We start from the raw sequence: 24,968 nt of genomic DNA, 5'->3' as shown, positions 1-24,968 counted from the left end.
ATCAAACAAACAGAGCCTTCATTGCTACAAACAAACAGCAGTTGTACTCCTCGTTGGATATATCCTGGTAGTTTATTTGCATTACTCCACTCCTAGATAAATCTGAACAAGTCCTGCAACAGGTTTGTGCTGATAAACAGTAACCAGGAACATATGCAAACTACAAGGCATAGCAACAACTTTGCATTGAAAAAATGGTCATTTGTGACAGAATCTCTCTCTTCCACTCTGAAAACAAAGTTTTTTTTTTAGCGATTGGTTGATACATAATAAATAATGCTTTTTTTTTTAAATAGGCAGCTATAAAGCTGGCCATACACTAGAAGAATTTCATTCAAAAACTTTTTCTAGCTTTTCTTCATTTTTGAATCGTTAGTGAGGTCAAATCAACAATCGTTTCCTACCACAGTGATGAGAAAATTCCAATAAGCAGAATGGAAATTTTTTCTCAAATGAATTAAATTCTCACAGTAAAATTTGGTTTTCGTTGGGTATATTGTATCCATCCCACGATCAAATATTTAAAGCAAATGACATTTTGAAGTACACTACTCAAACACTTTATAATCAGAGTATAGCATCAAGTCAGTTAAGCTCCTGGGATATCGATCTGGTCAGTTAAACCTTTGTCCCCCGCTCCCCATTAAGGATTGGTACCCGTTCCCACTTCTGCTGCGATAGCCTAGGCGATCAGAAACGGAAGTTGTCCTCCCCCCTCCCTCCCTGTAGTCTTCTGGGACACATGACAAGGCTATGGGGCCATTCACAAAGCGCAGCGCTTCTCGCGCATGCGCAGTGGGCACCCGGCTGTGAAGCCGCAAGCTGTCACAGCCGGGTGCCCACACTGAAGATGCCAGCGCCAGGGAGAGAAGACGGCAAGTGAAACCAGCGGTGGTGAGGACACCACTGGACTGAGGGACAGGTAAGTGGATGTATTTTAAGAGTCAGGAGCTACAGTTTTTGTAGCTGCTTTCTTTTATTTATTTTTTTCAGGTGGAACACCACTTTAAGTAGCAGAGGGGGTTTTTAATCAGTTTCAGCTGCTTTGGTGTTAATGAAATTAACAACAGGTGCACTAGATGGGCAACAATGAGATGACCCCCAAAACAGGAATGGTTTTACAGGTAGAGGCCACTGACATTTTTTCCCTACTCATCTTTTCTGAATGTTTTTCACTCGTTTTCCATTTGGTTAGGGTCAGTGTCACTATTGGTAGCATGAGGAGATACCTGGACCCTACAGAGCTTGCACAGGCAGTCCAACTCCTCCATGATGGCACATCAACACATGCCATTGCCTGAAGGTTTGCTGTGTCTCCCAGCATAGTCTCAAGAGCATGGAGGAGTTTCCAGGAGACAGGCAGTTACTCTAGGAGAGCTGGATAGGGCCATAGAAGGTCCTTAACCCATCAGCAGGACCAGTATCTGCTCCTTTGTGCAAGGAGGAACAGGATGAGCACTGTCGTAGCCCTACAACACGACCTCCAGCAGGCCACTAGTGTGAATGTCTCTAATCAAACAATCAGAAACAGACTTCATGAGGGAGGCCCGACATCCTCTAGTGGGCCCTGTTCTCACTGCCCGGCACCATAGAGCTCAATTGGCATTTGCCACCAAACACCAGAATTCGCAGGTCCACCACTGGCACCCTGTGCTTTTCACAGATGAGAGTAAGTTCACCCTGAACACATGTGACATATATGAAAGGGTCTGGAGAAGCCGTGGAGAATGTTATGTCGCCTGTAACACCATTCAGCATGACTGTTTTGGTGGTGTATTAGTGATGGTCTGGGGAAGCATATCCATGGAGGGACGCACAGACCTCTACAGGCTATACAATGACACCCTGACTGCCATTACTGCCATTAGGTATCGGGATAAAATACTTGGAGCCATTGTCAGACCCTGCACTGGTGAAGTGGGTCCTGGGTTCCTCCTGGTGCATGCAATGCCTCATATGGCGAGGGTATGCAGGCAGTTACTGGAGGATGAAGGAATTGATACCATTGAATGGTCACCATTTTGAGTTGCTGCAATGAAATTTAAGCAAAATGGACCAGCCTGCTGCATAATTTTTTTCACATTGATTTTTGGGGTATCTTTGAATTCAGTCCTCTGTAGGTTGATAATTTTAATTCCTTACGTTCCTAACACATTACCCAGTGCATATCAATATAGATATCCAGCATGATATTTTTCCCCATTGATATCTGATGTGTTTTCAAAGTGTTCCTTTAATTTTTTTGAGCAGAGTACTTTTGAATGACACTTGTCCAGTCATCAAATGTACTGATCAGAATTCTCGTACGGATGTTCATACAAACGTTCATTCATAAATTTACTAGTGTTTGGCCAGCACCAAAAATGCTATTTACTTTATTTATAATACTCAAAAAAACTCCCCCATCCATCCATGTCTCCATGCCTTATTTTGCTGAGAAATCAATTTGAAAAACACCACCTGGCATTTCTGGTCGTGGCCATCTTGAGTAAGGGCAGATGATTCATGTAGTATTTACTTCCTGGAATCCTTTCTAAACTCATGCATGCAGGCAGGAGGGTGTGCCTAGCTGAGAAAACCCCTCCCCCCATACCCTCCTGGGATGGATGACATAATTTGCCTAGGCATGGAAACAAGGAAGTAACTGAAGAACAGTAAAAAAAAAAGTTAACAAGTATATATGCTATATGCTTTGGAAGCACAAAAGCATTGTACAGAGCCAATTGAAATAAATATACATACACTTTTTTGTACCAGTGTCTGGCTTTACAGGTAATTAAGTACAGCTTCATCATCTGGTCATTGAAGTCCACCCCTCCCATTTTAAGGTTATAGTCATGGACACAGAGGGGCTTCTCGACAACACCAGCTGCCTTGGAAATTTGAATGGTTGTGTCTGCATGAATGGAAGATAGGACGAAAACATCCTATTTGTCCTTCCACTTCACTGCGAGCAACTCATCATTTTTCAAGCAGGCTTTTTCCCCCTTTCTAAGAAGGGTATTTACAAGGAGTTGGGGGAAGCTCCGGCGATTAGGTTGCGCATGCGCCAATTCCAAGATTGTACAAATGTCTAAATAGTGGTACGCTTGTGCAAAAATTGTCCATGTATAAGTGGTACCCTGTTTGGTAACAGGGTGACACCAAGTCTCAGATTATCTTGCCACTGCTCCCCATGTAGTCTGGGCATCCGGGGGGATTCACGTCACTATCTTTTCCCTCGTAAATCTGAAACTTATATGTATAGCCTGTTGCCCTCTCACAGGTCTTCTACATCTTGACCCCATATCTTGCACACTTGCTGGGGAGAAATTGTTTGAATGCAAGGCGGCCAGAAAAATTAATGAGGGACTCATCAACACAGATGTTTTGCTGGGTATACACATCTTCATATTTCTGGTTAAGGTGATTTACGAGGGGTCAAATTTTGTGGAGCCTATCAAATTCAGGGTCACCCCGAGGACAACAGAGTGTATTGTCATTGAAATGCATAAATCGCATTATATATTATTACATGCCTGGCCATGGCAGCAGAGAACATAGGCATATAATGTATCGAGTCTGTGGACCAATACCACCACAAATCATTCTTATTAGTAATGCCCATGTTGAAGGTTAGGCTCAAAAACCGTAATAGGTTGCCATGCAAATGGCCTGCCGAGGTTTGAATTTGGGTTGGCGATATATTTTGTGCATATAAGGGGAGTGGTTAAATTTGCTATTTCCACCTGAATTCTGGGTTGGGCAGTGAATGCAGGAAGTACAGGTGCTGCAGAATTTGTGGGCTGCCAATCAGGATTCGCAAGCACATCCAGAAGGACACAATGGGCACTACGGGCCTGTGTTTGAATTCTTGGTGGCTGCCAGCTTGTACTGCACTTATGGGACCTCGTGCTGGTATGTAAAAGACCAGGATGTACTAGGCCGCTGGTGCTCGCCATTTCACCAAAAGGTAGAGTGTCACTAGTACTGGCACTCTGCTGCATATGAGAATCATCATGCAGCTGTAACACCTCAGCAACCTGGGAATGGGTTGGGTACACCTGACCTTAGCAGGGACCTCTTCTCCATCATCTGAGCTATATATCAGGGTGCTGCTGCTCTCTACAGCTTCGTATTCTGAGCCTGATTCTGTCAGTGAGGTTTCCCCTTTGCTCTCATCTGACATACTCAGAATCCTGTAGGCCTCGTCACTAATGTATCTTTCGATGGACATTTTGGCCACTAAATGTATAGGTACATAATGCGACTCAAGGGAAAAAAGGCACCTAACTGTCAGGGACTGCTTGAACAGCTACAAGAAATTTACCTGCTAGTGCTAGCAGAGATCAGGCCTGATCTTGCTAATCCTGCAGTTTTGTGTGCAATGTATCAAGTGACAGTGATCTACTGACACTGCACTTGCTGGGGGAGAAGGAGGGGGGGTTGGCGTAGGGGCTAAATGCAGGTGCTGGCAGATGTCGGGGCTGATCCTGCTAATGCTGCATTTTTGGGTACACTATACAATTGTGAACACTGGTATAGTTCTGATCCGATCAAAGATATTGATCCGTTCAGACACTCTACTAGCAGTGGAAGTTTATTGTGTATCTGAGCGTGTTCCTGGCAATCAAAGAGTTAAATGTGATGACTGATGTAGTGGCGGGCAATCTGACACTATCTGGAAGGGATGCTAACTGATGCTAACGCTATCTGAAGTCGCCTGTTACACTAATACAGTGATCAGTAAAAAAATCTGTACACTGTAATAATGACATTAGTGACAGGGCAGTGAAAGTGTTAACTGGGGGGCGATCAGGGGGTTAAACTCATGTGGACCTGCTTTATTCTCTCTCTGGAATGGAATGTGCTCCAGGGACAGAAGATTGCATAATTTCCTGTGCCAGTGCAATGTAAACACAGGCACAGGCTGAGCTCTGATTCGGTACAGCCAATCAGCAGGTCCAGACCCAACATCATTGACTTGAATCTGGTGAGTGATCGGTGCTATACTGAATCACAGCTCCACCGGGCTGGTGGGCGCGTATGCATGCACACGCTCCCTGCCCTTGAACACCGTGGGAACACGGATCACGTAAATATACGTAATTGTGTGCTGGAAGTCCACCCTGTAGCAGTAAAACTGGTTAATAATATAGTACAGGATACAATGATAATGTAAAATTTGCTTTAACTGAAAGTAATCAATGAGATGTCAGTTTATTGCAGTCTGCTGGTGGAAAATAATGACATCTGAGAGGTGCCCTACGTTACTGTACTTTTCACATAGCTGTTGGGACTACCCAGTATTACATCATTTCTTACTTGGAATCTCCCTGTACTATTTGTGTGCATGGTTTCTGAAATCTCATTAAGAAGACAAAGAGATGCTGAGAACCTCTTTGTGAAATGGTAAGGGCCATAGAAAAGCCTCCATCTAGTTTTGGAAAAAGAGAAATTGTGAACAATTCTCCCTGCCTGGAAGCATTCCTTTACTTGACTGTTGATAGCAAACAGATATGAAGAGACCTTAACCTAAAATCTCTATCCTTCTCTGTTCAGAAAAAGTAAAATTAGCTACAAACCAGCAGCAATAAACTAGCCAAATTTGTGCCATCAGACACAACCCCTCTATAAAAAGCACCAGATCAGGCACCTTTTTTGCGAAAATCTAACACATTTATGAAAGGTCTGTGACCCCTGCACACAGTGCCGGCTTTATAAGGGGGCAAAAGGGACAACTGCCCTGGGCCCCCTCTGACAGAAGGAGCCCTCCCATACAAAAATTATATAAAACAATATAAAACATATCAAATAATTAAAATAACATCAAATATATAATAAAACCACTTTTTATTAAATATATCTTGGGAAGTAATATTTTGATGACCATCAAGTTTTTACTCTGGAATGGTATATTGTATAATTTTTAAAAATGAATTTTGGTGGCTTAAGAGAACCACATATAAAGCGCTATGAATGCGTGTGTGTCTGCACACGCGGGACCTCAGAATAGCATCATGCATTTTAAAAATGTGTGACTGTCATTAAGAATGTAAAACAAATCTGTATATAAATCACCCAACAAACCTGAAGTGCCCCAAGGTCTACATCTGGCCGTACCTGCACTTCTAACTCTGGGCAACCAACTGTGATAGTTATATAGAGATCTCTGACAAGTTTTTACCAAACACACACATCTTATTATGCAGTTATATTGGCACAGTGCTGTCTTTGAGAGGGTTCGCACAATCACAAAAAGGTTTTGGTCATTTGTGGTCACACACAGAGAAGGAGCAGAGACACACGGGGGGGGGGGGGATTTATTAAAACATGTGCACTCAAAATCTGGTGCAGCCCTGCATGGTAGCCAATCAGCTTCTAACTTCAGCTTGTTCAATTAAGCTTTGGCAATAAACCTGGAAGCTGACTGGTTTCTCTGCAGAGCTTCACCGGATTTTGCTCTGTCCAGAGTGACTTTAAGGAACTGTGGAAGTAGGTCAGTTTGCGCAAAGTGACATTACCTATTGAGACTCAATCAGCAAAAAATAAACTGGCTATACATGTATTTTAAGGGCAAGAATGTACTGTGCATAATGCAGCCCTTTGCAGTAAGGTGAGTCTACAGCCTAAACATTCAAAGAATGGCTGATCTTTAGATGTAGTTCATTTTTCATATCTCACAATGTTCATACTTGCTTATATCTTTCTTCTTTGTGTAAAATTATTTCCTTATGCATGATAGCTTGAAACATCATGATAAACTTTTTCCAATGAAAGTACTTTGAAGAACAAGCACCAAATGAATATTATAAACAAGATTGACAGTGCAGACAAAGATAGCCAAAAAATCATGACTCTATGAATTACTGGGGGCAAACTGGAGCTCCAGACTATTGGTAGGCTCCATGTCTTCAGTATTTACCTTGTAAGCTTTAAGTGATCCATGTGAGCCTTTCAAGAGGTTAGTCTAGTCAAATCCACAGAACAACAAGACATACCTTGTGATGTACTTTGATTCTTTGATAAATGCTATTGGCTTCTCTAAGACAGCGTTTTTGGCCATTTTTGAATGTGTTTGGTTATGCTGCAAATGCTACATACCTAAAAAAGACAAAAAAACAAGCCCTGAATAATTTATGGATTCATACATTTTACAATGCAATGTCATATAGGCTAATGCTATGTTCAAAACACAAGGACTATATAGTACCAGAAACACACACTATAAAAAGCATCCTAATGTGCTGTCATTCTATAGGTCAAGTAAAACAAACTAGCTCCAAATCACCAGTATGTCTAGATAAATTCCAATGTCAGCTGGGACTGGTCATGTATATAGTCATATACTACATGTATACATAATTATTTGTGCCCAGTACGCATGCAAGATCCAGTAAATGATCCAGTGTTTGAGATTCATTTACATTACATCACCAATTACAGAAGAATGTATTTGTTTGTTCCCATCCAAGATCTGGTGACATTTTTTTCATATAAATATTGTTTTATATGTAAGGTTGTGGATTTCACAGTTCTGCTGACATTCTGAAATCTACAAGCCCTGAATGACTTAGTTGATATGCATGGAATGATGAATGAAAATGAAAATTGAAAAGAAGGTATAAGGAATAATTTTCTTTCTAAATGTCATGACAAGACAATATCAATAATACAGCCCTTTGGAATGCTGTCTAGAAATAGATGTTTAGCAAAGGCCTATTGCACCCACAGCAATGGATAATGCAGTAATTTTGGCAATGAATAATCACTTGGATAACACACTTGCAGGTTTACTATGCTTAGCTTCTAAGAATGATAGGAAAGAGAGTTAAGAGAGAAGGGTAATTGAAAGGATGTTGATCACCTGTGGGGTTTCAGGCCTCACACTTCAAAGCCACTAATCTATAGATGTGGAACTGATGCAGAGACGACGCATTCTCTTTCATTCGTCTGGAGTAGAAAGATTATGAAAGGCAATCAGTGAGATTGCTTGGAACTGCTTGTATAGTTAGTTTCATTTTCTCTAGCTCCAGAAGCCTGTGCAGATAAATAGGTGACATGGTCACAAGGTACTTCTCAAAATGCTCCTTGCAGTGGGAAAACACCAGGACTTTCCAGAGTACATTGGGAAGCTTCAATCATGCATACAGTTTTACCAAAATAATGTTTTTAACCAAAAGGGGGATTCACAAGTGGATGTTAAGCAAACTACACTATATTGCCAAAAGTATTGGGACGCCTGCCTTTACACACACATGAACTTTAATGCCATCCCAGTCTTATACCGTAGGGTTCAATGTTGAGTTGGCAAACACTTTGTAACTATAACAGCTTCAGTTCTTCTGGGAAAGCTGTCTACAAGGTTTAGGAGTGTGTCTATGGGAATGTTTGACCTTTCTTCCAGAAGCACATTTGTGAGGTCAGGCACTGATGTCAGATGAGAAGGCCTGGCTCACAGTCTCCGCTCTAATTCATCCCAAAGGTTTTCTGTGGGGTTGAGGTCAGGACTCTCTGCAGGCCAGTCAAGTTCCTCCACCCCAAACTCGCTCATCTGTGTCTTTATGGACCTTGCTTTGTGCACTGGTGCTAGTGCTACCTTTTTTACAGGGAATTCTATGTTACTTTCCTTAATTGCTTCAAGATAGTGTCCTCATTCACGTTATTTAGTACTGGGCATCCCAAAGCTTTCCTTAACCCATATTCCAGTTCTACAAAATAAAACAAAAAAAAAACAACAACAAAAAAAACAATACTGTCTGCCCGATTACTGTCTGAGCACTGATTTAGAGTTTGTGCACCTGGCTGAAAATACCCTGTGCCCTGGATCAGTCAGTCTCCAATCAGGTACGTGACAGCAACGGGAGGCAATTACTGGAATCAATCCCCTGTATGGCTCTCTCTGCATTAGCTGAAAGCCAGTGGAGGGAGACAAGAAGAAGCCAACTTTCAGCTGCTGCAGAGATAGCCATAGAGGGGATCAGTTCCAGTATTTGCCACCCCCTTCTCCGCCATGCCAATCACACTCCCTTCATTTTTTTAGGATTTCACTACTCAAATTTAACTAACTGGCTTCAACATTCCACAATATTTTCTTTCCTTTTCAATGAATTCTGGCTCAATTGACACCCACAGTATCACACAATGAGTATTTACTGTGTACTAACAAAATTTGCAAATTCATTGAATGGGTTGAATACAGAAGGGCTCATCACTAAAGTGGCAGAGTGTACAGGAATGCTTTTAGCACAGGGACCTCCTCTAAGGCACAACTCTGGCAGCAGGTCTGGAATGATCCTGATAGTAAGAAAGGGGGTACGGGCAAAAGTCTTTCTCCTGAGAATTTTCTATGGCCTAGTTACTATAATCCAGGCAATCTGAAGGCCTCCTCTCAGCTTCAGTTTAACTCTGACTTGAAGTTTCTCAAGAAGATCCCCTCCGGGTTTTGCCATTGGTGTTCCTGCGACTGTGGGGGTGATCCTGTGGCTCCTCTGTGAGAGAGAATCACTCAGTGCCCTGATGATCAGTGCCCTGCAGTGCCACCTACCAGTGCCACCCAGCAGTGCCTCCCACCAATGCCTATCAGTGTCCAGCAGTGCCTCCCACCAGTGCTCATAAGTGCCCATCAGTGCCACCCATCAGTGCTGCCCGGCAGTTGCGCCCATCACTGTCGCCAGTCAGTGCCATCAGTCAGAGCTGCCAGTCAGTGTCTCCCATCAGTGCCACCTATCAGTGACCATCATTGCTGCATATCAGTGCAGCAGCATCAAAGCAGCATCATCAATGCCCACCAGTGCTGCCTCAGTGCCACCTCATCAGTGCAGGCTATCAGTGCCCATCAGTGCTGCCTATCCCTGCCTCCTCATCAGTGCTGCCTATCAGTGCAGCCTCATCAATGCACATCAGTTAAGGAGAAAAATTACCTGTTTGCAAAATTTTATAATAGAAACAAAGAAAAACTTTTAAAAAAATATTTTTTTGTTTATAGCGCAAAAAGTGAAAAACCCAGTGGCGATTAAATACCACAAAAATAAAGCTCTGTTTGTGTGAAAAAAATTAAAAACATTTCATATGGGTACAATGTTGCATGACCACACAATTGTCATTCAAAGTGCGACAGCGCTGAAAGCTGAAAATTGGCCTGGGCACAAAGGGAATATAAGTGCCCTGGAGGCTAGTGGTTAACAGTAATTCCAGGCTAGGTCATTTTCCAGCTGGAGAAATACCCTGCAACTCTCTGATCTCACCCTTACAGTATATACCACTCTCAGCCCCCTGCTGGCCATTTTCTTCACTACCAGGAATTGGTTGAGACTGTATCCAGGGCCAGCCCAGACTCTGCCCCTCTCCTGCTCACTATTTTTTCGGAAAGTTCTGGAAAGACACAGGGAGACTGGAAAGACTGCAGCTGCGGACCTCAGAGTTGGCAAACAAAATTATGTCTCCTAACAGCAGAGTCAAGAAAGTAAATTTGCCTCACTTCTAGTGCCTAAACTAGGAGGGCACTACAGAGGCTTACAGTTACCTCCATGCCGCGCCATGGCATCTAGTCCACCTGTTGAATGTGTAGTAACTGGAATAAGGGCTGTGCATGGACTGTGCGTCACACAATAGAATGGCTATTTATTGCTTAGCAGCAACTCTTTACACTTGAGTTTGAGGTCTCCAATATGATTTCATATTTTTAGGATTTGATTTGAGGTGCAATTCACTACTCAAATTGAACTAACTGACTTCGACATTCCACAATATTTGTCTTTCCTTGTTATTAATTCTGGCTCAATTGACACCCACAGTATCACACAATGAGTATTGACTGTGCACTAGCAAAATGTGCAAATTCATTGAATGGGCTGAATACAGAAGGGCTCATCACTAAAGTGGCAGAGTGTACAGGAGTGCGCAGTAGTACAGTGGCAGCCAGGGCCGTGGATAAGGGGGTACCACCAGTCCTCCTGTATGGGGCCCAAGCCAACAAGGGGACCCAGGCAGCTGGGTGAATCAGATGTGGGCAGGAAAGGGTGATTGGCATGGCGGAGGGGGAGGAGGGGTGGCAAATACTGGAACTGATCCCCTCTATGGCTCTCTCTGCAACAGCTGAAAGTTGGCTTCTTCTCGTCTCCCTCCACTGGCTTTCAGCTGATGCAGAGAGAGCCATACAGGGGATCGATTCCAGTAATTGCCTCCCATTGCTGTCACATACCTGATTGGAGACTGAAATGACGAGGTCGGCCTCAGTTGTGTCACTAGCCCTGACCCCACTGGAAGTGGAACAGAGGGTGTCTAGGGACCAGGGGGACAAGAGCGCCAGCAGAAGTTGTTTGCAGCTCTGGCAGTTGGAGACTTTGGAAGACTGATGAACCTCCAATTCAGGATCAGTAGTGATATGCAGAGCTGGTATGGTAGGTCGCCAGGTGTGCACCAGAGCAAGGCAGGAAGATGGGATGGGAGACAGGACCAATGTCATAGGAATAGCCAGGGTCATCAACAGGTGGACAGCGAGGTACCAAATCAGAAGCAAGCCAAAGTCCGGAGCAGAGCCGAAGTCAGTAACCAGTATCAAGCAGGAGAGAAATCAGAGTCAGGTCAGGAACAACCCAGGTCAGCAACAAGGAAATCACACAGGAACGAACAGGAAACGGGGAACAGCTGAAGACCAGTCAGCACTTAGCACAGGCAAAGGCACCTTTTAAATAATCCATCCGGCGCCAATCTTCACCGTGCGTGTGCACGTGCGTGATCGTGCATTTCTGTGCACATGCGTACGTCTATTCACGAGCCGTCTCACGAGAATTCCCTTACAGTTGCACCCGATCAGCCTCCCTGTGCACCATATGTTTCCCCTTGCTGCCCAGGCCCCTCTGTGTACCCCCACTCCTGCAGTGCTGCCAGCTTCCCTCCTTTCCTTTCCACCGGCAGCTGCAAGCACACAATAGGATCCTTCAAGATAGACAGTTAGGGGAAGGGTCCAGTAAACGTCACATTTGCCAGGCCCTAACTTTCCAGAATGAACACAATGATCTGTATCCATCACTCACTGTGTTTATTCATAACGTGCTGGGGGTTTTTTTATGAGAGAGGGGGCAGCTGTTAGGTTGGCTTTTTGGGGCCCTGTGGTTTCTAACAGCAGCCCTGGTGGCAGCAATGCTGAGGCATGTGTTGCTGGCATGGCACCTTTTCGGGGATGTGCAAAACGGAGAAGAGGATGAGCCTGAAGTTTCTGGACCCTTTGCCCACTTCCTCCTCCAGTGTGATCTCTGGGGGCTCTGTGCACAATGGGGGGAATTAACAAAGAGTGGTGCATGCACAATGCTTGCACCACTCTTCTAAACATACAGTTGCAAGAAAAAGTATGTGAACCCCTTGGGATTACGTGGAGTTTTGCATGAATTAGGCATAAAATGTGCTCTGAACGTCATCTAAATCACAACAATAGAAGAACACAGTCTGCTGAACATAATACTACACAAACATTACATGTTGCCATGGTTTAATTTCACATAACATGTAAACATTCACAGTGCAGGGAGGAAAAAGTATGTGAGGCCCTAGCTTAATGACTTCTCCCAGAGCTAATTGGAGCCAGGAGTGAGCCAACCTTGACTCCAATCAGCGTGATGATATTGGATGTGTTGCTGACAGCTGTCCTGCCCTTAAAAAACACACACCTGTTTTGGGTTTACTGGTTTCAAGAAGCACTGTCTGATGTGAACCATGCCTCGCAGAAAAGAGCTCTCAGAAGACCTACGATCAAGAATTGTTGACTTGCATGAAGCTGGAAAGGGTTACAAAAGTATCTCCAAAAGCCTTGATGTTCATGTGTCCACAGCAAAACAGACTGTGTACAAATGGAGAAAGTTTATCACTGTTGCTACTCTCCCTAGGCGTGGTCGTCCTGTAAAAATGACTGCAAGAGCACAGCGCAGAATGCTGCATGAGGTAAAGAAGAATCCCAGAGTGTCAGCTAAAGACCTACAGAAATCTCTGGCACATGCTAACATTTTTGTTGACACATCTACAATAAGGAAAACATTAAACAAGAATGGAGTACATGGGAGGACACCACGGAGGAAGCCATTGCTGTCCAAAAAGAATATTGCAGCACGTTTGAAGTTTGCAAAAGAGCACCTGGATGTTCCACAGCACTACTGGCAAAATATACTGTGGACAGATGAAACCAAGATTGAGTTGTTTGGGAAGAACACACAACACTATGTGTGGAGAAAAAAAGGCACAGCACACCAACATCAAAACCTCATCTCCACTGTGAAACATGGCGGAGGGAGCATCATGGTTTGGGGCTGCTTTGCTGCCTCAGGGCCTGGACGGATTGTTGTCATTGATGGGAAAATGAATTCCAGAGTTTATCAAGACATTTTGCAGGAAAACGTACGACCATCTGTCCGCCAACTGAAGCTCCGCAGAGGATGGGCGATGCAACAGGACAATGACCCAAAGCATACAAGTAATTCAACAAAACAATGGCTGCAACAGCACAGAATACGCCTTCTGGAGTGGCCCAGTCAGAGTCCTGACCTCAACCAGATTAAAATGCTGTGGCATGACCTTAAGAGAGCGATTCACACCAGACATCCCAAGAATATTGCTACACTGAAACAGTTTTGTGAAGAGGAGTGGTTCAAAATGACTCCAGATCGTTGTGCAGGTCTGATCTGCAACTACAGGAAACGTTTGGTTGAGGTTATTGCTGCCAAAGGAGGGTCAACCAGGTACTAAGTCCAAAGGTTCACATACTTTTTCCTCCCTGCACTGTGAATGTTTACATGTTATGTGCAATTAAACCATGGCAACATCTAATGTTTGTGTAGTATTATGTTCAGCAGACTGTGTTCTTCTATTGTTGTGACTTAGATGACGTTCAGAGCACATTTTATGCCCAATTCATGCAAAACTCCACGTAATCCCAAGGGGTTCACATACTTTTTCTTGCAACTGTAAAACATGGAGCAGATGCTGCTTCTAATTAACAAAAGTGGTGCAAGCCCCTTTTTTAGTTAGGAGTGATCATTTCTCTGCTCTGGCATTTCTGTGAGCACAGAGAACAGGGGTTCTGCTTATATAGTGTAATCACTGCAGGAGCAAAGAGAGGGATGTGAGCTGTCTATTCACAGCTCACCTCCCATATGACATGTCAGACCTGGCAGGTTCTGTACACACACAGAACTCCAAAGGTAGACTAGGCAGGGGTGCCTTTTGTGGCTCCTCCTATTTGCCTTTGCTATTGAGCCACTGGCAGCCCTTATCAGAGATAATCCAACTACTGTTTTTCAATAAGGCAACATCCACGCACATCAACTTCCAAGAGATAATGCTCTATGAAGATGACAGGCTGCTTTTTTTGAATGATACTTTTTAATCCCTTCTGGCGGTCATGGATACCATTAAATAATTTGGTAGCTATTCAGGGCTAACTATAAACTGCACCAAGTTACCACCTTTCAAAACTCCCCTACGCAAGTCTCTCATCCAGACTGTGATATTCCTGTAGTGGAGTCCTTCAAATATCTGGGTATATATATTAGAAAGGATGTGTCTATGTTTGCTAAGCTTAATATAGCTACACTGATTCAAAGGCTCAGAGCTAAAACTAAGGCTTGGAGTCATCTGATATTATCAGTCATAGAGAGGGCCAACTTGATCAAAATGTTTATGATGTCTCAACTTTTCTAACCCATTCATAATGCGCATTTCTACATGCCATTGTGCATCATCGCACGCGTCTTCCCGCATTGGCGCCAAGCTGCCTATTTAAAGGAGACTGCTGTGTCCTAATCGCTGGATATTATTCAGCTTCCCGTGACCCATGTTCCTGTTTGTACTGGCTGATCTTCCATTGCTGACCCGGCGTGCTCCTTACCTTGCTCTGTGAACTATGGATTCTGCCTGATCTCCTGGTGCTGACCTCAGCTTGCCTCTGACTGTTCTCTGCCTGATCTCCTGGTGCTGACCTTGGCTTGCTACTGGACATTCGGTCTGCTTGCTAACTTGGTACCGACCCAAGCCTGCCTCCTTACCACGCTGCTGTCTCACTGTGTATGAGTCTGGCTCACCTTGACTACATTCCTGACTGTGGCAGTCACCTGCTATCCAGCTATCGGCACCCGTGCTTATTTGAGCCTTGTACCTCTGTCACATTAAGGGGTGCTTGGACCAGAGCCGCAAGGGAAGCCCTCTTGTTAACTCTGCCTTCAACCAAGGTATGTGATAATTATTTAGGCCCTGTATTAAACTTGATTGCACAGTCCAGCTCCACAAAAGGCTTTATTTCAAACTGTTACCAGAAGTTGCTTTGAGAGTACTTGTTCCTACCCCTGCAAGTCTAGGGCTAAATGGGAAGGTGAAGTAAGCCCTATTGCAGAAGATGATTTTGGTATAAAGTGTTACTATATTCAAAGAATCTCACTGAATGTATCACAAAGACTGTCACACTTGTATATCATTATGAGCACACACTATATGTCTAAATGCCTATATGATTGTGGGAAAAGACAACATCCTGCTTGTACTAGATGCATGAGAGACTATGGTGACCTCCTGAACATACTATGGAACTGTCTGAAGCTGGAACATTACTGGGAAACCATTGCCAATACGTTCAACAGATTGCTTCAAATTACCATTTCTAGGAACCCCCTTTTTTTGTAATTTAGGATGCAGTGAATATCTTACATAAGAACCTTATACATGTGAAACAAATGTTAGAGCGTTCTTATATGCTCACAAACTAATCCTTATGTGCTGGACATCTCTAAACTCACCCTTGGTGGCTAAATGGAAGCTCAAAGCTCAACAGCATGCTACGTATGCAGCATATAATATTCACTTACAGGGGAATCCCTGGCAATTTTGAGAGGTATAGGGCTTGCAACTCCTGGGATGCCCACCCTACACTTAAAGACTCTTCCTCTGAGATAGTAACCTTCTTAAATCATAGTTTTACTTCTATCTTGAGTGCCCTTAATCGGTTAATAGAGGAGTTTGCTGGCGACTGGGTCTTGTGACAATTTTCACTTATATTTTATTTTTTTCTCTTCCTTTTACTTTTTGTTGTATGGTGTTCTGGAATAATGGTCAGGAGTTTACTTTTCAGATGTGATAATATTTCAATTCAATTTTGTATTATGCTGACCTAGTTACATATTGGCAAACAATTTTAAGACATTCTGCATGTGGAACACTGTATTCTTTGTATGTTATAAAACTAGTAAAATAAGTTGATATAAAAAACGTATGAAGTTAAGATTTAGCTGGGACTGTTATGTGCACAAAGCTGAGATGACTAGCTAAAATAACATCAAGTATTTTTAGGAAGTGAATTTTTATATGTATACATTTCTTCCTGCAGTAGTACTGTACTTTCCCTGGGGAAGGCCACCTCACTTTGCATAAGTCTGTGTCTTGTGACGCAGTACAAGAAAACAGTAAAATGAAAACCACAAGCAAAGACTTTGAGGCTAAAAACAAGGATTTACAAATTAACTATTTAAAACATCAATTTAAAGCACCAAACCAAGTGAAATACATAACTGTTTAATTGCTGTGCCAAGTGTTGTAGAAAGCTCATGACAAAAGAAACTACATTGACTTATGTACACATGCTGGTATTTGCATTCCTTCTTAACATTTTCACACCCTGTCTCACATTTTCTGAACCTATGAAAGCTACAAAATTGTCCTGATGAACACGTTGGAGTCAACAAGTTTTGTTTGCAGTTTGTTTTATGCAATGCATACTTTATGTACGTTAATGAAATATGTTCACCGTTTTATCTGCAAAAAGATTTGCAATTTTGCCAAGTCAACCATTTGTGCATGGTGCAAAGTTAGACAGGTGACACACTTATTTCCAGGTTCAGCAATTCAGCTTCCATGGTCACCTCTCCAACTCCAGCCTGTTCTCTGGACAGCAAAGATGAATCACCATCTCTGTCCAGTGAGCAGGGGCCTACTTGCCCCTGCAGAGGTGTGCCTATTACTAGAATGGCTTGCCAAATTTACTAATTCGTAGGCAGGTAAACCAGCGAAGGTTATTGAAACCATACAGTATATTTAGCGGTTAGCTTGGAGCTCCAATTATTAGGGACATAGACATAGAAGCTTCATATAGTACTGTTTGTCTAAAAGTATTTTCTTTAATATTGGGCAGAGTACAGAATGGTTAAAAACCTTGTAAACTTTGTTTTTGCCATCTGTGTTTAATTAGGGATATTTCCATTCGCTTCCTGTCCTGGAGACACAACAGAAAATGAGAGGAAATCGCACCAAAGCATAGAAAATCCCCTCTTAGACAGTTTTAACGGAAAAAGAGTTCCTGTCAGAAGATTTCTCCTCTGTTCTTATTCCAGCAACAATTTAAAATGTTGGATTTTCCCTCACATTCAGTTAAGCAGAGACGCAGACAATAATGCCCTGGCAGGGGTCCTAACCCTCTCATCACTGTATTCAAAAACTACAAAAAAGTTTTGGATCAAAATGCTTTTTAAATAATCAATGGACATTTCATGTGGCTAATATGAATATTATATACTGTTGTTTAGAATCTGTTAAAAACAGGTCAGTATGATATATTAGATTTGATTGTTGGTTTAACAGGATTCTTTTCATTAGACGCTGCGTGTTGTTGATTAAAACTGTTTTTTTTAATGGAGTCTAGAAATGGGAAGCCCTGGAAAAAAACTGAAAAATTGGGGGGAAAAAAAGTTTTTATCCTGTTTATTTCTGGGACAGCAGAGTGGCTAAATGGTTAGCACTTCCGCCTGGCAGTACTAGGGTTGTTGGTTTGAATCCCAACCACGGCACCACCTGCCTGGAGTTTGCATGTTCTTCCTGTGCCTGCGTGGGTTTCCTCCCACACTCCAAACACATGCTAGTAGGTTAATTGGATCCTGTCTAAATTGGCCCTAGTATGTATATGTATGAATGACTTTAGATTGTACGCCCCTTGAGGGTTAGGGACTGATGTGAATGTACAATATATATATATGTAAAGTGCTGAGTAAAATTGATGGCGCTATATAAGTACCTGAAATAAATAAAGTTGCTTTTTTTTCTAGAAAAAGAAAAAAGAGTGTGGATTATGTTATTTTACAATGAGAATATATCTATGACATGGTATTCAAACCATATAACACAAAGACCTTATTGAAAGAATTTTGAGACAATGTAAAGTCTTAAATTATTGCAAGTTCTCTTAGCTGAAGACAAGCAAATCCTGGAATACAGTTCAAGTAACACTGTACTTCTCAATGCTGTTCTCAAACGAGAACTATGCATTTCTGCCACCAGGGGGCACTGCAGGAGAAAGGCTCCAGTTTAGTTTGCTTGTGGGCTCCATCTTGAACCTCCTATAGTTGGGTGATTGTTGGGATACAGTAGATAATTTCTATCCTACTTTCAGGCCTTAATTGACACGGAAGAGGGAAAATTTGTCTGACAAATTAGTTTATCTTTTTTAACCTTTAAATAATTCCTATTAATGTTCTCCACCATTGCATCATAATTTTTCCCTATAGTCTCGTCAGTAAATTGGTTTTCCTTTTCCTCCTTTCAGTGAAATGGTGAGACCAATATTTAGAGTTTGGAAATGTTTCACAGTGCAATTTCTGCGGAGAGCAGAAAGCAAATTTAGTTTAGTTACTGAATAAGCTGTACTTTTATTTCAAGTATAATAATTTTTATATACACTGTATTTTACATTCCTAGTGTAACAAAATGACTTTCAATTGTAAAACTACTCCACATTGAATTTTTTTCTGAACATTTCAATATTTTCCAGAAAAAAAGTTAGGAAAAAAAGTTTTTTTTCTCATGGCTTTAAAATTTCCAGAAATGCACATTCCCAATGGGGATCCACTATTAAATTCATCTGTGTGCCCCTTTTTCTTTTTTTTAAGAAGCCATATGGGAAATAAAATTTGCTGGTAATAAAAAAATGCCCTTTTCCTTTGTAAATATCAGTGCTGCTGCAGCACTTCCTGTAAATAACAGACAGGATTAGGGCACCCTACAGGCATGTTATTTAACTAGTTCTAGTCTGGACCAATTCTGACATTTCTCTCATACATGTAAAAATATAATTTTTTTTGCTAGAAAATTATTCAGAACTCCAAAGCATTAACTATTTTTTAAGCAGCGACCCTGGAGAATAAAATGGTGGTTGTTGCAATGTTTGATGTCACACTTTTTTTTGCTCAGACGCACATTTTCAGAAAAAAAAAACTTTTCAGAAAAAAAAAAAAAGAAGTTTTAGTGAACACAAGAACAATATAACACCCAATACTGTGGTAAGATATAAAAGATAATTTGACACTGAGCAAATAAATACCTGACATGTCACTCTTTAAAATTGCATACGCCTGTGGAATGGCACCAAGCTACGGTACCCAAAAATCTCCAAAGGCAGATTGATAGCCAAGTGGGACACTCCTCATTCTGACAGGGCATCATATGACATCCTGTCAAAAAGGAGCTGCTCACACGGCTGATCTGTCAGCGGCTGAGTCCACGGGACACAGCCAATGACATATCACTACACCGATCCGTTGCCAGTGTCATGTGACTGCTGTGACCAATCACAGCAGATCACGTCAATTGTATACAATGGATGGCTTCATGTCATGCCATCCATTGTATACAATTATGTTGTTAGCTGTGACTGGTCAAAGCAGTCACATGATACAGACAGGGCTAATCACAGCCCATCTGTGTCATGTGATGATCTTTGCCCAATCACAGCTAATCATAACAAAAGACTGAATGACTCAGTTTCATTCAGTAACAATGATTGCAAATATCAATGAAATACATTGGTATTAGCAATGTCGTGTGAAAAGAAAATCCTGATCACTTGCCCAGAGTAGTTCAATGTTACTATGGTAACATTGTATTGCTTTGGTCACAGTGTGCTGAAAAAAAAAGTAAACAAAAGAAAAAATAATGTAATAAAAATTTGAAAAAAATTTAAATTAAAATATTATTTTTTTTTTACATACTGTCACCAGTCAGTGTCTCTGATCACCGCCGCACCAGTTATATAATAATGCTGCACTGGTATGTAGAAAAAAAAAATTGTGACTTTTTTTTTTTAATTTCTACATGTTCCAAAAAAAAAAAACTCACCATGCCTCTTACTAAATACCTTGAACTGTCTGTTTTCCAAAAATGGGTGATTTGGGAGGTATTTGTACTATCCTGGCGTTTTCGGGCCTCAAGAAATGAGATGGGCTGCCAGTACATCAGGATTGATCGATTACCAGATTGGTTTGTGGACTCTATAACTTTCCTACACACTAAATAATATACACTACTTTGGGGTATTTTCACCAAAGAAATGTAGCAGAATACATTTTGACCTAAATTTACAAACAAATGTTATTTGCAAAATTTTATAACAGAATCAAAGAAAAATGCATTTTTTCAAAAGTTTCAGGTTTTTTTGTTTTATTTAGCAAAAAATAAAAAAACCTCAGTGGTGATTAAATACAACCAAAAGAAAGCTCTATTTGTGTGAAAAAAAATTCATATGGGTACAGTGTTGCATGACCGCACAATTGTCATTCAAAGTGCAACAGCGCTGAAAGCTGAAAATTGGCCTGTGCAGGAAGGGGGTAAAAGTGCCTGATATTGAGATCGTTAAAAGCCTTTACAGTTTACTATTTAAGAGTTACACAGGAAGTCTAGCACTAGAATTTTTGCTCTTGCACTGCCGTTTGCAGTGATACCTCACATGTGTGGTACGATCACCTTTTACAAATGCGTGTGGGACCTACATGAGCATTCACATTTGTTTGCAAGCACAGGGGGATGGGGGCACTTTACATTTTTTTTATTTTATTATTTATTATATTCATTTTTTTTTACCTGGTACCTTTGTTTTAAATTTTTTTATCAACTTGATTGCTTATACAAGGGATGAACAACATCCCTTGTGATAGCATGGGCCAGGACAGGTCCTCCAAAGCATCTGAACAAACAGAGATCGGTTTGATCAGATGCTTTCACAAGCCAGTAACGACTTCTTTACCAAAACTGGAAGTGACAAAATCCTTGTTGCTTCTGGTTTCTGACATCACACAGTGGGAGGAACATCAATTCCTCTCACTGTGTGCCCAGAAGCTCTTTACCAGGAGCCTGGTAAAGGTGGCAGCAAGAGAGGGGGGGAACCCCCTTCCACCAGCTGTAAAAGTGATCCAGTGGCTGTGTAGCCGCTAGGGTCACTTTTACATAAAAGAGAATCACCAGCTGAAAAGAACAATATCAGGAACATGACTTTAGCTGCAGTCATGATCCTGGTATAACCATTTCAACCGGATGCTGTTTGTTATCAGTGAACGGACGGGAAATGGTTAAAGGAATTGGGCATTTTTAAAGTGGACATAAACTCCCACTGGACACTTGTACCCAGGGCTGTGGATAAGGGGGTACCACCAGTCCTGATGTACGGGGCCCAGGCCAGCAGGGGGGCCCAGGCAACTGGGTGAATCAGATGTGGGCAGGCAGGATGATCGGTACGGGTGGGCAATTACTGGAACCACTCTCCTGTATGGTTTCCTTTGGACCAGCTGAAAGTTGGCTTCTTCTCCTCTCCCTCCAACTGGCTTTCAGCTATTGCAGAGAGAGCAATACTAGGGATCAGTTCCAGTAATTGCCCCTCCCACCCACACATTTCTTCCTGCTGCTCAGGCCCCCCTGTGTGTTCCCACCACCGCAGTGCTGCTGGCTCCCTCCTCTCCTTCCCAACGGCAGCTGCAAGCAAACAATAGGATCCCTCAGAATGAAAAGTGGGGGAATGGGCCGGTAAAAATGTCACATTTACCAGCCCCTTCCTTGCCTGAATGAACACAATGAGTGATTGGCACATCTCACTCACTGTGTTCATTCATAACTGAAGCCTAGTAAACTGGGGGGGGGTTTGGGCAGGAGGGGGGCCTGTCAAGTTGGCTGCATGGGGCCCCATGGTTTCTAATAGCTGCCCTGCTTGTACTTACAGGTAAGCTTATAATAAATCTTACCTGTTGGTACAGGGAATAACTCCTAAACATGCACCGCTTAGGGCAGGGGACGCCAAACTTTCTAAACAAAGGGCCAGTTTACTGTCTTTCAGACTTTACAAGGGCTGGACTGCGGTCAGTGGGAGTAGAAAAGGTCCCGACGTCAGTGGAATAAAATAATGCCCCATTGTTTGGTGTCAGTGGGAGGAATTCTGGCCCATTATTGATGTTATTGAACCCTATCATTTGTGTCACTGGGAGGAATTCTGCCCTATCATTGGACCCTATCATTTGTGGCACTGGGAGGAATTGTGCCCTATCATTGGACCCTATCAATTGTGTCACTGGAAGGAATTGTGCCCCATCATTGATATCATTGGACCCTATCATTTGTGTCACTGGGAGGAATTGTGCCCCATCATTGATGTCATTGGACCCTATCAATTGTGTCATTCGGAGGAATTGTGCCCCATCATTGATGTCATTGGACCCTATCAATTGTGTCATTCAGAGGAATTGTGCTCCATCATTGATGTCATTGGACCCTGTCATTTGTGTCACTGGGAGGAATTGTGTCCCATCATTGATGTCATTGGACCCTATCATTTGTGTCAGTGGGGACAGTTGTGCCCCATCATTGGTGTCATGGAGGGGGGGGGAATTATACCCAATTGTTGGTATCAGTACATGAAATAGTGCCCCAAGGGTCAGATAAAAGCAAGCAAAGGGCCACATCTGGCCCCGGGGCTGCAGTTTAGAGACCACTGGTTTAGGGGATATTCACTGTAGGAGCTGATGTCCCCAGCGATTAGACTCTGAAGGAACGGCATATAATTAAAGCTTACCTGTAGGTACAAGGAATCTCTCCTTAACATGCACTGTTTAGGGGATATTCAATGTCCTTGATAGTAAATATGTAATAAAGCTTACCTGTAGGCACAAGGAATCTCTCCTAAACATGCACCGATATTCAGTGTCCTTGCAGCAGCTGACGTCACCGGCGCATGTGCTCTGAAGGAACGACATACTCGTGTCATTCCTTCAGAGTCCTGTGCCTCGGCTGAGACTTCCGTGCGCATGCGTGGGAGTGACGTCATCGCGGCTCATCGAATCAAATTGCACAACCCCAGAAGGAACACCGGGTGAAGATGGAAGCCCTATCAGCGGTGACAGCGCACTGCTGGGAGTTTTTTTTTCTAAGGTACGTTTTTCATAATGTGCTAGTATGCGATGCAATGCAATTTACAAAATCACTGCTTCAAATCGAATGGAGTTTTTAAAAACGTGTATTTCCAAATGTTACTAAAAAAATAACAAAAAATGTTCTGGTGCACCTTGTCTAGCGATCAAGTCATTTTCACTTATACCAACTGACAATAATCAACCAGATCTGCAAACCTTGAAACCTGTGGACTGATTTGCTGATATTCATTAAATAATACATATTTAGTAGGTTAATTGGATCCTGTCTACAATTGGCCCTAGTATGTGTATGTATGAATGTGAGTTAGGGACCTTAGATTGTACGCCCCTTGAGGGTTAGGGACTGATGTAAATGTGCAATGCATATGTAAAATGTTGTGTAAATTGACAGCTCTATATAAGTACCTGAAATAAATTAATGTTCAACGTTGCATGACTGCGCAATTGTCAGTTAAAGTAACGCTGCACTGTATCGCAAAAAATGTCCTGGTCAGGAAGAGGTGTAAATCCTCTGGAGGGCAAGTGGTTAATTGTATCCTGTCTAAATTGGCCTTAGTATGTGTATGTATGAATGTAAAGTTAGGGACCTTAGATTGTACGCCCCTTGAGGGTTAGGGACTGATGTAAATATACAATATATATGCAAAGCGCTGCGTAAATTGACAGCGCTATATATATATATATGAAATATAAAAATAACTAAAAATGGAGTTTTATATAAGTAAGCTATATAAGTACCTGAAATAAATAGATAAAATACAGAGAGCCTAAAAACACGTACACCTTTCTTAAAACACATACACCTTCTTTCAAAAATGATTCAATAAGCGCAAAAACTGACAAACACACAACTTCAGTGAAAACGCCGCAGGGTACATTAGTACGTCATGCACGGTTTCATATAAAAGCCCAAGCATAGACTTTTCTCTCTATTCTGTACTCATGACCCAAGTTAAACATTTAAAAGGACTGAATTCTTTAATAAGTACTTGAAGTGAAGCTCAGTGATCCCTGAATCCTAGTACCTTGACTTCTTTAGCGAACATTCTCCCATGTGTTCATAAACATGAGCACGCAACAGCATGACCTACACACAGATTAAATGACACTTCTGCTGGTTCTTGAAGAAGTGTCGTCTGTGGATTTCTGACACTTCTTCAAAAGTTTTTAACTAGGGAAGTTTATGAGGATTACACTTACCCTGTCCTGCCAGAAAATGACACTTCATTTCACTTGCAGCTTCATGGTGCATCCAAGACAACATGGCACTGTACAAATGACCTGAAGGCTCACCTGATCAGCTCCTAGAAGACAAGGAAGAGTTAATACTTACTTCTGCGGACACACAGGTATTGAGGATTGAAGCCACTCCCTTGTGCCTCAGTGCATTTCGGGAGTGTTTACCAGACCTGATGGAGCAGCTGATAGACAGGGACTTGTATGTACATTCATACCTGTGGGAGGGGTGTGGCTTATGCCTGGCTCAGACATCTGTCACTGCAGGGCATGGACTCTCGTCTTCAACAAACTGTACTTTATGATCAGTGTTTTAAAACACAACTTTTATGATAACAGTCATCATTTAGATATGTTGATTGCTGTTGATAGAGCAGTCATTCTGACATATACTTCTAAAAACACTCATTCTGAATAAGGCTGGCCATACATTATACAATTTTCTTGAGATTTTTGGTTTAGATTTACCAAAAACCATGTAATAGGAGGTCATACCTAACAACACTTTCAATTGTATCCAATTAAGGTGGGAATACACGA

At 42.1% G+C, this 24,968-nt stretch overlaps 1 protein-coding gene across 2 annotated transcripts in view; it reads right to left on the bottom strand.

The window, feature by feature from the left end:
- RASSF6 (Ras association domain family member 6) overlaps positions 1-24,555 on the bottom strand; it is a 54,767-nt gene extending 30,212 nt beyond the window's left edge. The window contains exons 1-3 of one of the 2 annotated variants that reach the window (XM_089679555.1): positions 24,393-24,555; positions 7,847-7,932; positions 6,981-7,083 (exon numbers count right to left, since the gene is read on the bottom strand). In XM_089679555.1, coding sequence (XP_089535681.1) covers positions 6,981-7,045 — 65 coding nt within the window. In that variant the 5' untranslated portion in view covers positions 7,046-7,083; positions 7,847-7,932; positions 24,393-24,555. The remainder of the gene's footprint in view (positions 1-6,980; positions 7,084-7,846; positions 7,933-24,392) is intronic. The other variant, XM_089679553.1, reaches the window with a different exon arrangement.
- Positions 24,556-24,968: the final 413 nt, after the last annotated feature.

Source organism: Staurois parvus, unplaced genomic scaffold (genome assembly GCF_062004578.1).
Source record: "Staurois parvus isolate SC_StPar_1 unplaced genomic scaffold, SC_StPar_1.0 ptg000227l, whole genome shotgun sequence".
NCBI classification, from domain to species: domain Eukaryota; kingdom Metazoa; phylum Chordata; class Amphibia; order Anura; family Ranidae; genus Staurois; species Staurois parvus.
Note: the sequence above shows the minus strand (reverse complement) of the source record. Positions and strands in the feature narration are given on the sequence as shown.